Source organism: Cyphomyrmex costatus, unplaced genomic scaffold, assembly GCF_001594065.2.
Source record: "Cyphomyrmex costatus isolate MS0001 unplaced genomic scaffold, Ccosl1.0 scaffold497, whole genome shotgun sequence".
Lineage (NCBI taxonomy): Eukaryota > Metazoa > Arthropoda > Insecta > Hymenoptera > Formicidae > Cyphomyrmex > Cyphomyrmex costatus.
This window is the reverse complement of record NW_017279244.1, coordinates 447,978-464,690: the sequence shown is the minus strand read 5'-3', so window position 1 is coordinate 464,690 and position 16,713 is coordinate 447,978. Positions and strand designations below refer to the sequence as shown.

General features: G+C 33.3%; 2 protein-coding genes across 3 annotated transcripts; one reads left to right on the top strand and one right to left on the bottom strand.

Annotated features, from left to right (window-relative positions):
- Window positions 1-207: 207 nt before the first annotated feature.
- Window positions 208-4,399, top strand: LOC108778218 (putative deoxyribonuclease TATDN1). The gene is made up of 5 exons (XM_018545336.1): window positions 208-387; window positions 1,156-1,335; window positions 1,898-2,291; window positions 2,772-2,975; window positions 3,662-4,399. The coding sequence occupies exons 1-5, from the start codon at window positions 348-350 to the stop codon at window positions 3,765-3,767; spliced, it is 924 nt and encodes a 307-aa protein (XP_018400838.1). The 5' UTR covers window positions 208-347; the 3' UTR covers window positions 3,768-4,399.
- On the bottom strand, window positions 4,393-15,352 carry Tmem214 (Transmembrane protein 214). 2 transcript variants are annotated; one of them, XM_018545334.1, is made up of 9 exons: window positions 14,957-15,352; window positions 13,859-14,067; window positions 12,978-13,664; window positions 12,336-12,546; window positions 12,102-12,241; window positions 6,748-6,871; window positions 5,188-5,453; window positions 4,942-5,093; window positions 4,393-4,864 (listed from the first exon to the last, which is right to left on the bottom strand). In XM_018545334.1, the coding sequence occupies exons 1-9, from the start codon at window positions 15,078-15,080 to the stop codon at window positions 4,738-4,740; spliced, it is 2,040 nt and encodes a 679-aa protein (XP_018400836.1). In that variant the 5' UTR covers window positions 15,081-15,352; the 3' UTR covers window positions 4,393-4,737. The 2 variants fall into 2 exon arrangements, with proteins under 2 accessions (XP_018400836.1, XP_018400837.1); XM_018545335.1 differs by having other exon boundaries at window positions 5,188-5,363.
- Between the last annotated feature and the right edge of the window lie 1,361 nt (window positions 15,353-16,713).

The following is a 16,713-nucleotide window of genomic DNA, read 5'->3' as shown; positions in this document are numbered from 1 at the left end:
ATGAACATTTCATACAGCTACAGTATTCAACTAGACTTTGGAACCCCTTTAATTTTTCTAATTGTACGCGTGTCCGTATATTTTTATTTTTAAATATATCGATGATTAGGATTCAGTAGTCAGTAGATCAATAGTTGCTGTACGGGCTGATCGATGACATGCGGAAGCAAGAATAGCATCGAGACAATCACTACTGCGCATGAAAGCGTAACGTCAGTCCTTCATCGGACTCCATCCATGTGTCAGTCCAGCCGGTCGAAACGGCGGACACCTGCTAACCTCAGCTAACCTTTCTGTCTACCCTCGACCGGACATCTGGACGAACAATCTTCATTTGGGAACGTTCCATGCTTGCAGCTAGAATGTCAAATTTGCGGAAATTTATAGGTAAACCCGACTGCGTCCTTCGTCCTTGTTAAGCAGCATGTCGTTTTCATTGTTTGTCTCGCGATACACAGGTTATAGTGAGAGCCGAGATTGATCTCTTTATATCAATAAAATCCCTTTTCTTCGTCGATACCTGGCAGATTTTTGAACCCTTTAAGTTCTTTCTGAGAGACGCTTCCTGATTTCTTCGTGAAATTCTCAAATATCTTGAGAGACACGTTATATATTTCAGCATCATATGCAATTCTAAGGCTGTGTTCTACTTAAGGCTTGCAACGCTCACGAGCATTGTTTTTCCTTATTGACATTTGATAAATAATAAGGATAAAATAGATTTCGCGAGCGTTATGGATGTTAAATGGAACGCATTCTAAGTGTATCAATAATAATAATGCTTTGCTGGTATTTAAGGTATCTGTAAACATAGGGCATTTTCCAGCGAGGAAATATAGTATAACACAGTAAACCATGTCATTCTTAATATTAAAATTTAATATTGACAAGTAATATTTAATGATGCACTGTGTTACACTGTAGGTTTGTTGATGTTGCTTGAAATCTCTACAAATTTTTGAACTTCAAATGAGACAGAAAGAGTGAAAGCAAAGATATTGAGTGCAAAAAATGCAAACAATGCATACAGATTTTGTGTCAACTGTATCCCTCGCTGGAAAACATATATTCTGATACCCTGTACATTTATTTTGAGCAATTTTGTATTAAGTAGAGAGAAAGCCAACATTCTTTATTGTATTCCAATTGTCATAGATATTGGAGCCAATTTAACAGATACCGCATACCAAGGAATCTATCATGGATTTCAGAAGCATCCGCCAGATTTAGATAAAGTTTTAGAGCGAAGTTGGAAAAATAATCTTTCGAAGATCATCATTACAGGTGGCAATGTGGAAGAAAGCAAGAAAGCTCTTGAAATAGCGAGAACTGATGGCAAGTATACTTAAATCTATGCGAAGTTATATCAATATAAATCTTTCCTTGTTTTCAAAAAATAATATTTTAACTATAGATCTCTTGCTTAATTTTTAATCTATTTTGTTAAATTATAATAAATTCAGTCACTTACATTACTACATTAATGCATACTAAAAGCTGTTATACATGGAATTAATAAATTAGTTATTTAACTAACCAAGTTGATTATATTATGCCATAGTATTCAGATACTTTAAATAAAACAGCTTTTAGTGCTATTCAATGCAAAATATGGACGATCAAATTCATTATTAACCCCAAACAGGAACATACATTTTTTGTGACGCTAAAGGTAAACATAAATGTTTTTGGGACTTACTAAAGTGTTTATTAATTTTCAAAATTAAAAATTTGTATAATTGTTTAAAAAATGCAAACTTGAACTTGGCGTATAAATATATATTTTTAACACAATTTAAAAATTAATAAAATGTCCCAGAACTACAGGACTCATATGTTCAAGTTAAGTTCATTTTTGAGAACGAATGACTGATCGTCATCAATCAACAAATTACAGACAGACTGTACTCGACGGTTGGTTGTCATCCGACCCGTTGCAATGAATTCGAGGAGAGTGATAATCCAGAAGAATATCTCAAATCACTGTCGGACATAGCACTAAATAACAAGGATAAAGTCGTCGCTATCGGTGAGATGGGTTTAGATTACGATAGACTGAATTTCTGCCCCAAGGAGACTCAAAAGAAATACTTTGAGCTACAATTGTCATTGTGCTCCACGTTAAAGCTACCAATGTTCCTGCACTGCCGCAATGCTAGTGACGATTTTGTACGAATTTTGAGGAAGCACAAAAACGAATTGACACCAGGTGTTGTGCATTCCTTCGACGGTAACCCAGAGGATGCAAATTCCATACTACAATTAGGCTTGTACATCGGCGTCAATGGATGGTAAGATTGATAGTGATTTCAGTTATTACTTTTAGCATGCATTAAAGTCTTATATAAAGCATCTAAGTGCAGTGGCATAATATAATTAATTTTAAATAAAATGATACCTGTATATTTTATTAAATAATGTGATATTATTAGACATTTATATCTATTTTCATCAATTAATTTTAATTTGGCCACAACTTATTCCTTTTTTAATTTTAAAAATTAGATAAAGATGAAGAATAAATTGAACCGAGCTTGAATTAATTTATATTGGTAAACACCTGTAAAATATTTATAAAATATTTAAAAAGATTTTAATATTTGTTAAAATATTTATGTTTTTACATTTAAACTTTGCTAATTTCATGTATAATCTTTTAGTATGCACTAATTTAGTGTAATGGAAATGTTTGAATCCATTATGAATAAGCGATTCTCGCAAGAGTTAAAAGAAAAAAGAACAATCCGATATCATTTTGTTTTGCGTTTCAGCTCGTTGAAGACAGAGGAAAATCTTTTTGCGATAACTACCATTCCCTCGGATAGGCTCATGATAGAAACTGATTGTCCATGGTGTGAGATCAGGCCGACGCACGCATCCGCGAACGACGTTATCACGCACTTTCCATCTGTAAAGAAAGAAAAGTGGCAAGCGGATCAGATGGTTAAAGGACGGAACGAACCCTGCACGATAGTGTTAGTACACTTTCTTCCTGCAATCGCAAAAAAAAAGTTACATACGATATTTGTTTAAGATTAAGCATTATATTTTTTTTACAATATTTTTAATCCTCCGGAGCTGACATCAAAATTTATAACACAGTTACTAAAATTGGGTCTGTAAGACCCATTTATTTATGTTAATTAAAAGGAGCTAATTAATTTCAAGGAACAAAGTGGCATAAAAAATAAAAACCAAGTATATTTTAATAATATAATTGTATAAAGTAAAAGGACAAACAAGAGTCAGATAAATAAAACAGAAAACGCTTTATCACAAATATTTAAGAAAGTACTAAGGTGACATTAATAAAATTATATTGTAGCAAACAACTAAATTTACATGCATATAAATATACATCACCTTAGTACTTTCATTTGAATATTTGTGATAAAGTGTTTCCTGTTTTATTTATCTGACTTTTATTTGTCCTTTTACTTTACACAATTATATTTTTAAAATTAAGAGTCCATACTTAATTAATATTTTAATAGAAATAATCTGAACTTGCGGATGTAACTTAAAGAAAATTGAATTGTTTGATATTATTGATAGATTTTGAATGAGAGTAAACCCACTGTGTTAGCTCTGAAAGAATATAATTGAATAGATCCAATAGAGGATTAAACGGTGTGTATGATACGATCTTAATTACTTGCAGTCAAATATTGGAAGTTCTAGCACGGATCAGAGATGAGGAAGAGGAATACCTGTGCAATCAAATCTACAAGAATACAATGAAGCTCTTCTTCCCGTATGAATTATAGTATGCGAGTACTCGATGTTACAAAAATACAAGCGAACTTAAAGTGCGTTGACGGAATACGCATTTTCATGGAAGTAATCAGGGATAAAAGCTGTGAACATGCACGCAGAGTGAAAAAAATTTAAAAAAGGGCACGCTGCTGAAACTTTATTGAATGGGGGAAATAAGACAACTCATTTTTACATACGTGGCTTTATGGAAGTGGCTGTCACTATCCACACACAGATCTCTTCCCATGTAAAACTTTAATATATTCTTGTTAAAATTATATTATCATATCTCATATTTATCTATTGCATTTCATCGCTATTATTACCATCATTTCATTATTATTATAATAATAATAATAATATTATATTACGATATTTATTAATACTATTCTGCTATTCCTAAAAATATCACCGTTGTTGCTGTTATTATTCTGACCCATTTTTCCGGAATAATTTTTCCCTTAAATCTTTTTACTTGTAGTAGAGTTCCTCTTTTACTACATCTATACAAGAAGAGCTGTTACAGAAACATTTTTATTCGAACATTCAATGTAATCGAATATATATATTCAATCAAAATTCTCAAAATTATAAATGAAAATACAAAATACTTAAGATCGTACTTTCAACGATTTGCGTACAATAGGTCTAATGTTCGGATATACATATATATATATTATTAGTTATTAATAATAATTTTAAAGAAAAATGATAGAAAAAGATTAGTCTTAATAAAAAACGCCCGCAATTGTTTCAGTTTATTAGAAGATCGCGAAATTTTTTTCGTCAGGACCAACCAAAGCAAGATATAGATTTTCTCGTCGAGATATCACAGGTAAAATGGCTGACGCATTCGTGATCTTCAGAAAATATATATGTAACGCATCTGTGTCATAAATAATAAATGCGGAGTCGCGTAAAGAGGCGGAGATTTCGCCGTCAACGCAATAATTATTCATACAATAAACCATTGGATTTTATTCATGGCACTTTGGAGAGAGTCTGTATTTTCTCATACATCCAATCGTATGTTTGAGAGACGTACGAGTGCGTCGTGTCGAAAGCCCAAATGACGTAATTGCGGAGATTATCCGGGCTAAGCTGGCCTCTGAAAAAAGGGTAGGAAGGTCACGGTTAGGTCAGATATCTGATCACAGCTTTTGCATAATGTATAAGCACACTTACACAAAGACGTTCTTCTCCAGCCAATGTATCGATGCAGTGGAATGTTCAATAACTTTCTCTCCAATCGTAATGAAAAAAACTTTCATAAATTCCAGTCCCTGAAAACTTCGGAATTTAATTTGCTCCAAGATCCCTGGAGCATAATGCTCGACCTGTATAAAAGAAAAAAAAAATATTAAAAGATGTATTTTATATGAAGAATTGTTCTCTCTATGAAAATATTTTTGAGATCTTCATTATACTTACTGTGTCAATAATTATAGGTACGTTCCTTTTGACATATACCACGATATTGTTATACCATCTAATTGAAATATTTCTTACTACAAGACAGATATCACCAGCTAATTTAACGTATGGTGTACAAAAGTCTACAATGGCTTTGTAATATTCCGGTGAGCTATCCTTAACTGCTTTGTGTCCTGCAGACCAATAGAACTTTAGAGTGGCCCATGCCTTTTCTACATGTTTCAATATTCCGCTAGTTTTCAAGAACTTTCCAACTTGGGACGCTACAATGCACATAAAAAGCCAATGTATAATAAAGTAAATAGAAAAACTCAATTTGTATCACCAATTTGGTTAGGAGAGAGATTAGAAAAGCGAAGATATTAATGAGCGTGATGTTTATGACAGCAATGAATATGTCGTCGATGAACCATTACTAGCTGACAAGTTATGCTGTTGAACACAAAGCACGATGGTAAGTTAATGACTCTCTAAACAGCAATCTTATAGTGAATTTGGTCACTTGTGCTACACTAGAATAATGCATACTAAAAAGATGCTTAAAATTGGTAACAAAACTATATGAAATTGACAAAGTAAAATGTAAAAGCATAGAAATATTTTAATAATGATATTGTCACTTTATTTCACAGAATATACATTGCATATTTCATATTGTCAAAGTCATTATATTATATTACGCTACTGCATTTAGACATTTTATTTTATATAAAGCAGCCTTTTATTAATCCAATGTAGTGCAAGTGATCACTATTGCATTATAATGAAATATTTGGATAGTAATTAACTCTTAGTGTACACAAGAGATTCATGTTTTGAGTTAATTTTCATTACTGATTATGATCAATAGAGAAAGCAATTTTGCAAATGTTGTAAAATTCTTTAATTGATCTTGCCCTTAGCTTTTCATACTGTTAAATTCATATTGTTAAAAATTATACCCAATTTGAGTTATTTATAATCATTTCTACAAGTTACTACTGTTTTTACTCAATATGTCATTAATGTAATTGAACAAGTTAACTCAAGAGAATGTAATGTTTGATTCAAATTTAGTTTATTTACTGAGTACATAAATTAATATCGACTATAGTTGTCTATTTTGAAACTAAGCAATACAATCACAGGCAGAGATTGATTTATATTTTCATACATGAATGGATCATTATTGCTCCTTTGATATGTATGGCAACACTGATTTAAATGTCTAAACCAATCACATTAGAGAATCTCATAAGAGTTATTTTTTTTAATAGTCACATCATTATATTATTTTGTACACTATGTAATAATAGTATACAAAAATTATTAAGTGATTCTTATATACTTTAACATATTTAGAAATTATTTGTAAAATTATGCATTAAATAATTTGTATACAAATATTGTTAACTGATTGTTGTTCCAGTGTTAAAAAAATCGTACAGGATTCAAATGACTAAGGATTAAAATATAATACAAAAAAGAATTTAAGAAAACATAAAATAATCAGAATGACAAGCTGAGATGAGATGGAAAGCAAGCAGATGATTAGTACCCCTACCAGAAAATACTTACCTTCAAACGATTCATGCTTCTGTGTGTCGTATGCTACGATAGCACTGATTAACAGTAATAAAAGAAGACTAGCAGATTTCCATGGAAAGCTGCGGCTGGAAGAGGTCATTTTCCTCAGTAGTATCTGAAAGAACACAAACGATGTAAGGCACACAACTTTCTCGGCACTGATCTTTGCAGCATCGCTTCTCTCAGACTGCGAAAAAAAAAAAAAAAAAAAACCAATCGTTCAAACGTCACGTAAATCTCGCGTATCAATCGAACTAAATTTCACGCAGTTATTATACATTTCGGTTCCTCTCTGTCACGCGAATTTTAACGGCTTATGACATCAATAAAGACTTCTGTCAACAATGAATCGATCACGATTCCGGAACATGTCCGCGTAAAATGCGCAGATGAGACCGCGAATATCTCGCACACATCTTATCGGGAGGACTTTGAGATCGTGTGCGGGAGAGAACAATCAACGGCGATACGTATCTACTGCGATTCCGATTGCTACACAAACGTCACGAAGCGCTTCGTCATCGCCGGACCGGAGCGGAGAATAATTCCCGCGACGCGAGCTCTCGCGCGAGATCACCTTCATCAACAAATCGCACATAAATACACGCGACGGGGATCGCAGGCGGAAATTTTCACCTCTTACCTGCGGAAAATCGGGAAGACGCTTATGCTCGCGTTCGTACGCCGTGCGCGGGATCCGTGCGTCGAGAGGGACGGAAAAAAGAAGAAAACCGGGCGAAGCAAAGCGAAGTGCCGCGCGTGCGAGAGCGGCGTCAATGTGAACGTCGTCACTTGCGTCGTCGCGAGGGGAGCAACCGGGCAACGCAACGATCAATAAGTCGCATAGGTATACGCTCCCGAAAACGCTCGTTACCTTTCATCATGACCTTTCAAATGCAATTTCAGGCCGATGCATTTTTTTCAAGGCTCATTTTATGGCGCACAAAAAGCTCAAGTAATAATAAGTCGTGCTAGGCGAATTTATAACATTTTGAGATTTATTGCGACTTACATCATTATCTTATGATCTTTAATGTGATTGGCTTGTTTTTTCTGTGCCATAATGTGCAATGTTAAAAAAGGCCACGTGGTCAAAACTGACGAATGTCAAGCGTCAATTTTAGTCATGTGATCTGTTTTGACGTTAAAGTGCGCGAGGCTCGCAACGCTTGTGGAATTTTTTTATTTTTTGTCGTTTATCGAATAATATATGTTAAAACAAGGAAAAAAATAATGGCCGCGCTTAGCAGAATGTTTTTTTTTTTAGATCTCGGAAAGTTACTCATAAATTTTTATTATAAAAATTGAGTTGGTGTTTTATTTTTTATTTAAAATTTTTTATTTAAACTCCAATTTCTCATTACTTTTGTACTCCATTTTTTAACAGACATGTATAAAGCAACCTAAAATGCTATCAAGTTTGATTGCTGTATATAAATTCGACATGAATTTTGACTTATGTATGCATTTTTATACAGTTAGAATGTACAGGATATTTTTATATATTTTTTATTGTCTTTTAATTGAAGAAGACTCGTGAGTTAAAGCGTCTTATATGTATTTCAAATGTATTGTATACAATTTACTGATGCTGAATCTCAGATATACACGTAAATACACGTGTTAATCTAACATCTTATTTGCTCGTTACTGGTCATATTGATTAAATTTCAGATTCGCCATTCCTCCAGATCTAAAAGCACAATCCAATCAGCGCGAAGAAAACTTCCAACAGTTGTAAAATCAACATTCTGCTGAACGCGACCAATGCTTGAGAGAGCCAGATGGAATGTACCCAAAAATAAGCCTCCAGCGTCAGTATGAAAAGGTACCTTTAAACTTAACCTGAGACGCTGCGCCGCTTTACTGCGTATATAAATGTCGCTCGATCGCGAGGCTGAAAGCTTAGCTAACCATCGGCTTTATGGTGTCCGACGAAAATAAAATAAGCTAGAAATCCGCAATGATTGCCCGATTTCGCGATACGAATCCCTCAAGATCGCTTCCACCATCTCTCTACGGTTTTTTTTCTCTCTCATCTGCTTCGCACAGAATACTACAGTATACGTTACGTATATTATAGGTTTCCCCAGTATTTTCGTACACGATTTTTCGAGGCCCTGGAGGGTCGATTATTTGTGTACCTCGAGAAATGAGGTGAAAATTATAAAAGTGCAAAATTTTCCTCAAAATGTTTATAATTTCATCAATCAACACTTATTGAATTTTTCTTTTAAGATTTTCACTTCGTTTCAAAAGATACACAAGATCTGGTTTTTATTTCTGCACTGAACTCTCTTTCTCATTTTCGTCAAACATATCTCATTTTAAGTTTCAAAAGTGTATATATTAATTCAGACCTACGATCGCGACACCCGGACTCGTTGACCGCCACGAGAACGAAATAAATAGATGGAATTTTAAAGATCGTATCTCTCACTGATGCAATTAATGTTCCACAGGAAGCGTAGCGCGGAAGGAGATAATATCATATCGTACATTATTAACATTTCTGATGTCGATTAACTAAAATTGACAGTTTCGTTTACCACACCTCTCTTCCAGGATTCAAGGTCGATTTGGAAAAGTCGTTCCTCTTCACAGAGGCGTCGAACGAGGCGACGCGACGCTTCTCACATGGACGTCAAGATTTATTTCGGAGAAAGTAAACAAAAAGACACTCGCGAGTGTTGAGGAAAAAGATTCAATACTATAAAATGCCGGTGCTACAGAATTTATATAGCTATATTTATTGTTGACGTACGTACGTATGTACATGCGCGTGACCAGGAGGTCCAGAAACGACTGGATACGGGGATACGGCTGCGCGCTGCGTAGAATGCCGCACACTAACTGGAGACTGCGACGCGCGCAATTGCGAGACTAAGCTTACAACGGCATTGTTACACGAGGCGAATCAGACAACCGTCGACGTTTCTTATCAAGCTTCATTGATAAAAGATCTTGCTAGAGCTAAATTCTGTTTAATTACACTCAATCCATGTTTAATCTCATACACTCGAAGAGACTGATAATGTAATTATGTTATGTTTATTTGTACTAATGCGAATTAACTCTAATCTCTCGATTCAATTACTTTTTGTCTTTTTTTAAAATTCTTATAGGTCGGTTTTTACATTTATTTAATATCTTAAGACATTACTTAAGATGATCTCAAAATAAGATCAATTAAACACTCATTACACCAAAAAATATAGTTATATATTATTCATAAGTTCGCTGAAGATTCTTAAAGATTAGCGCTTTAATATAAATATTTATATTATATTTTAATAAATATTTATATTAAATATAAATATTTTAATAAATTTTTTATGAAGATACATTTCTTCTCTCATTATTATGTGTATCTATTCATCTCTCATTATTATATGCTTATAGTAATAAATCTTTAGCCTCTTGTTCTAAATTATAAATGTTACGCAACCTTTTTTTAAAAGTCATATTCAAAAGACTATTTTTAGAAATAAGTAAAGTTTTCTGAACCGCATAATGTTTATTTCATTTGTATGAAATAAAAAATGTGATTTTCTGTATTTCTAATTGGCTAAATGAGGTGCAAAAATTGACGGATAGACCGTGGGTTGCATATCATTGTTCTAAACTGTAACATTTTCCGGTAAAAAACGTTGTCTTAAACCATAATCATAAAACTTTAATTGTGTTGGATAGATTCCAACTGTAAAATTTTCAATTGCTCAGAGCAAAAGACTAAGATTACTATATATCGCTACTATTGATGGGAGTGGTCTTCTCTCCTTTCTAAGAGACTATATCTATTATTCTTTACACATATGTGTCTGCAGATGCGTGTAAAAAGTGAAAGGAAGTTCTACCTGAAAGCATTAGACCTATTCTTTTTAGTTGGATTTCATGCATGATTCAACTTTTTCAACATTACTTTTCACGTTGGAGAGAAAAAGAGAAAAGATGAATTGCACAGGAAGCTAAAAAAATAGCTAGAGATTTAGTATTTAATAAAGAATGTTCACATATATTTATCTCTATGATTATAGCACACGTAATTGCTATAAACATTGCCGGCGAATTGAAAGTTGTGAGAATTAAGATGATAAGAAGCGCGAGACTTGCAATGCCGACGATCTATTTGCCGAGAGAAATGCTTTCTAAGTTTAATTGTCCGTGACTGTCCGTTTGCATTAAAGCGGATAAATTTTTTGCGACCTCACTGAGGTATTGCTTCGAATGTCACGGGTCACATAATATATCACATTAAATGCAATACGTGCAAGTATGTTTGTTACCTGGTTATGCACGCGACCATTGTTAGAGGCAGAATCGCAATAATCGCATTGTTAGAGAAGAATGTCGCACTTCGAGTTTCACGACGCGCGCACGCAACTAAATTCGGATTAGTTAAATCTATAGTAACTAAGCAGTAATTTTTGCCTGTCATTTCTGTTTATCGTTTAGGTCTGTAGCCTCTCAATGCGATATATGTGACTTATATTTTTACGGCTTCCTGCATGATTCTCATTTTTTTCTAGTAACAAAAGAAAAATTTGAATAAATTCTTTTAAATAAAACAATAATTGACTTTATTTATCTCAAGCGAGAGAGACGATGGAGAAATAAATTTCTATCTGTAGATGCGTAACATCGATGCAGAATATGATCAATGCTTAGTTAAATATTTCATTTTCTATTAGAGAGATAAGTGTATTATATAAACACAGATACTTATACTGAAAACACTTTAAATGCGATATCTTATCAAATAATATGTATTATATGTCAATATATTATCACGTGATACATTTTGATAAGAAATTGCAATTGTTTTTGATAAATATGTGCATTATTAATTTTTACACACGATTGGTCATTCTGTTCTTGAAATATCAAGAGTATGTAGACAAATAATAATCGTTATTATTCTATTTATTATTACAATTTCTTTTATTTTTTTCAGTATAAATACAACTTTACAAAACTTTCTAAAGATGTTAAAGGTTTATCTAAGAATCACTTAGCTAATAATTTTTGTATGCTTGTAAAAGTAATGAAAATTAACACGAAAAAATAACGACTCATCGTGTGTAAAGAGAAATCACGTGTATTAAGAATTAAATAAATGTGTGCATCTTAGAGAGATATGTGTGTAAAGGAAAATCATGTGTATTAAGAATTAAATAAATGTGTGTATCTTAGACAAATATGTACATATATTTTTAATACGATCGTATCCTTCAATAGTTTATATATAAATTTATAATATACTTTGAAACGAATTTTATTTTCTTAAATTGCTTTACTTTAAATATTCTGACAAAATTATAAAAAACATAAGAGAGAGGACTCACCTGAGATATTTTCTTGCATGTGAGCGCTAGGCTTTCGTCTTTAGCTTTTTTCCACTTTTCATTATTGTTTTGAATAATTCCGAGAGTTTCTTTGAAATGTTTAGCTTTGAACTTGGTTTTTAAATTGGGTAAATTCAAATCTGTAAGTATGCACATTTTTGCAGTTTTTATACGAATATTTTGCGTAAATATAACAAAACATACTAAAGTGTGAGAAAAGCGCTCAATGCTTACCAATATATGACAGAAGAAGACTGGATTGGTATAAATTCTTGGTATAAATGGAACTCCAAATAGTGAAGCAAAGAGGTTCCGTGACGAGACAATCCGTAAGAACATTAAGCAATTCATTTCTATAGTTTAGATCTGACTTCTGTGATACTTTTCCCATTAACATTTCAAACAATTTCGTGTAACATATGTCCTTGTTTCTAAATAACATTGACTGTAAAAAATTTTAGCATATTGATCTCAAATCGCATCGCCAAATCGTACATGCATTATATATCATTTTTATAAAACCTTAGGTATATATCAAGCGTATCCAAAATTAGCGTACTAAAAGTTTTATAAAGACTTGGTATACTCTGAGGTAATTAAAACTCAATGAAATTTCAAAATCTTATTATTGTAACATTAATAAATAGAGATTATGTTTTTAAATATTTATTATGATTTTGAATTATTTTAAAATGAATAAATGTATTTTTTAAATTCATTTACGATTAAAAAAGGTTAATCCATTTTTCGAGATTTATAATGAAAGGACTAATGGAATCTCATAGATCCGGATATAGCAATAATGAATATAAAAAAAAGTGTACCTAGAGTTAACTAAAATATGTGAGACACGCTTAAAATTCGTGTATTACTTACTCTCAACCTATCGATAGCCGCACTAAGTTGTTCTACCAGTGCAGATTGAATATTTTGATACTTTTGAGAATAGGTATCCATGATAATATTCAAGTACAGATCTAGACTAAGATCATGGACATTTTCGTGTCCGAAGACGAGATCGTTAAGAATTTGCACAACGTAACTCGTATAGCCCTTTGTCTCCAGCATTGGCGACATTATCTCGTACCAAATTTTCAAGCCGACTGCAAAATTCTTCTTGCCGGCTTGCGACCAAGCCCATAACAGAGACAAACCAACGTTCTTCCTGTTCTCATAGGAATTCCTTATGTTAATCAATTTGGGAATGTTGGCGGCGGTCATTTCGGGATTTAAGTGCGCTAGCAACTGCAAAAATATCTTGTGACCGATAACAGGAATTCCTTTAACCATATCAGTGGCCATTGCCGTGAGAGTGTTCTCATAAAAAATTTGTATGGTTTGCTGACCCGTCATCTCCACTGCTCGTTCTAGTATGGAAGAGATCTCTTTAGGTACTAAATTTAACGGATAATCCTTGGGTTTCCCTGAGAATATCGCATCTTCCTTGTTGATGGAAATCTTGATGTTGAGGAAAGCATTGAGCTCCTTCAGCCAGAGCAGGGGAGCCTCGGGAAATCTGACTTGTGCAGTGATCAAAAGTTCATCGAGTTCTTGTGGGTCAATCTATATGTAAAAAAAAAGTAATTATTAGCATATAATTCAAATAATTTAAAATAGAATAGAATTAATTTTTAATGGAAATATTTTTTCTAAATTAATATAATATGTATAAAAAAATAAATATATATACAATAAAAAGATACAATAATAGTGCAAATATGATTCCAAATTTTATTCTAAATTAAAAGTGATCTTACTGCGTTCAATGCATCTTTGATAGTTTTTGGAGGTTTTTCCTTTGGCTCAGATTTCTTTTTCTCAACATGCTGCTGCTGTTTCTGATGTTGCTTTTTCTTCTCTTCATTCTCCTTTGTCTTATGTTCTTTCCCTTGCACTTTGGCAGGCTTCTTATTCTCCTTGTTTCCATCTAGATTATCGTACAGCGTCTTCACCTGACTCAATGGTACTAAAATTATATGTATATATAAGTTAGATATACAATTTCCTTGATAAAGAATTAACAAAATCTTGAATAAAAAGACTAACAAGATGCTTGTTCACGAAATGGCTCTAAGTTTGAGGTAAATTATTGTTTGGAGTATTTTATAAAACAATTTCATATAAAAAGATAGTTTATATCATATCATGACAAGTATTTCTCTATTATTCTGTAGCAAAAAGAGCAATTATAAAATAAGTATGGCAAAGTATAAGACTCCAAATTAAATTTGGGATAAATTATCCTTTGGAGAAGAATTTTTGTTTGCCTATCTAGCGAGACAACTCTAAAATAATAATTTAGCATATCATGATGAGTATCTCTATAACATTGTATGATAAAGAGGAGCAATTGCAAAATGAGTATCTTAAGTATAAGACTCCAAATTAAATTTGAGATAAATTGTCCTCTGGAGCAAGTCTTATCTAGACAACTCCAAAAGGATAATTTATCATAGTAAAAGAAGTATTTATGTGATAAAAAAGGAATAATTGTAGACTGATTATCTTAAAGTACAAGAGTTCTAAGTTGAATTATACAATATTTTAGAGCTATATCTTGCAAGACAACTCCAAAAGGATTTATTATGACGTATTCTGTGTCAAACATTTTGTGACAAAAAGGAGCAATTGCAGAATGAGTGTCGCAAAAGACACATATTATAGTACCATATTGTGCGACCTATTCTTTATATAATATATTCTAGCGATTGAAGCAAATCAGGTGCACTGAGCTCGCATCGTTCTCTCAGCTGATACATCGTCGATAGCAAATCGACGAAGTCACGGAGAATTGGAGCATAAGCTATGAGGCCTTTGAGGTGGAAAGTGGGTAGATTATGACAGAGGCGACTTACAGAAATCCTCGACTTTCGGTGCGTTCTCAATGAATTTCTTCTTCTCAGTCTTCGTGAGCTTGTTCGACTTGTCGTTGTTCTTGTCCTTCTTCCTGCTGACCAGTTCCCAATTACCGGACGACATCGCGGTGAAAACGTATAAAGGCGCTCAACGACAAAATGCACACATACACTGACACGCAACGTGTATATATGCGCCCAACAAAAGAGAGGAAGAAAGCGAGAGAGAATGGAAGAAAGAGAGAGAGAGAGAGAACGAGACACGCTGTTTGGAAGGCACAGAAGTTGGATGAAGGCTGATGAAGGACGGGGGCCAAGGTATATAATAACGAGCGTCGGTCAGTCCCGTTGGCGAAGTGTTATCAATCGCAAGTCACAACGGTGGTACGTGGTAGCGCATGCGCGCTCGCGCTATTGCCACGCGCACCAGCGAACAAACAGCCCGATTACGTTGTCTCAGCGATCACTTTCACGCGCCACGTATTTATGTCTTTTCCTGCCTCCTTCCTCCGAGGAACAGAGGCAGGAGAGAGCGCGACCAGAGAAAAGTTTTGAATCGTTCAGAAGCAAAAAGATAGGAATGTGTCTGATCGAACGAGGAGGAGCGTGGATAATCGAAATGTCCTACTGACAGAATAGCCAGCTTGACGGCAGAAATCGAGCAGAGCCTACGCTTAACCATTTAAAATTTAAATGCCCTTTCGAATCGCTATTCGAATGGGCATTTAAATTTTAAATGGTTAAGCATAGACTCTGATCGGTTATATATATAGATATATACATAATTATGTGTATGTATATACTGTTAAAACTAATCAATACAGTTTTATTTTTTGTTGCTAAATTATATTGATTTGATTATATAGCTTCACATTTTAAAATGCACACGAGAAAGTTATAAAATAATCAACAATTTTCGGACATTTTTAGAAAGCACATTCCGAAAGTGTGGAAATATCTAGGAGTTTATCTATTCTATTTCTCTACATCAATTCTTATAAAGACTCCTGAACGTTTTCTTCTTACGAGAAGCAAGTCCATCTCGTGGCGGGGCCATGAATGAAAGTGTCAAATCTTGCGCGGTTTCTGCTGCCAGTCTGTCGTCAAGTTCTGCCAGTAGGCTCTGCTCATGCAATCTGCTGTCAGATCATGTCAGCAGACTCTGCTCGGTTTTTGCTACCAATCTGCTGGCAAGACATGTCAGCAGTTTAGCAGCAGTTTGCTGACAATATCTGATAATACAGACTCTGTCTACAATTTGTTGCCAATGTGCAATATAAAATTGTCAGCAGGCTTTGCTCCAAATCTGTTTCCGCAGGTTTTGCTTTCAGGATCAGTCCATGCTAAAAACTATTATATGCAAGTATATAGTAAAAATATAATATGTAAATGTAAAAATACATAATAACGTATTGTAATCAATTAAATACTTTTAGTAATAATAATATCACGTTATTTAATAAAATATGCATATATTATTTGAATTATTTCATTGTCATAATTGATTATTTGATTTAATATACTACAACATGTATATATTCCCCCCAATTATAATATATTTGATATTTTCTATAACAGATACACTTTTATTTCAAGTATTGTATTCACACATAATTAATATTAATAACAATTCCTATGCAACATAATAATACAGTTATTTTATACTCCCTTTCAAATGTTATTTACTTTTAGATTTAAAAATCAAGTTAATCTTGTACATAAATATAACATCGTATGATTAATGGACGTTCTATTAA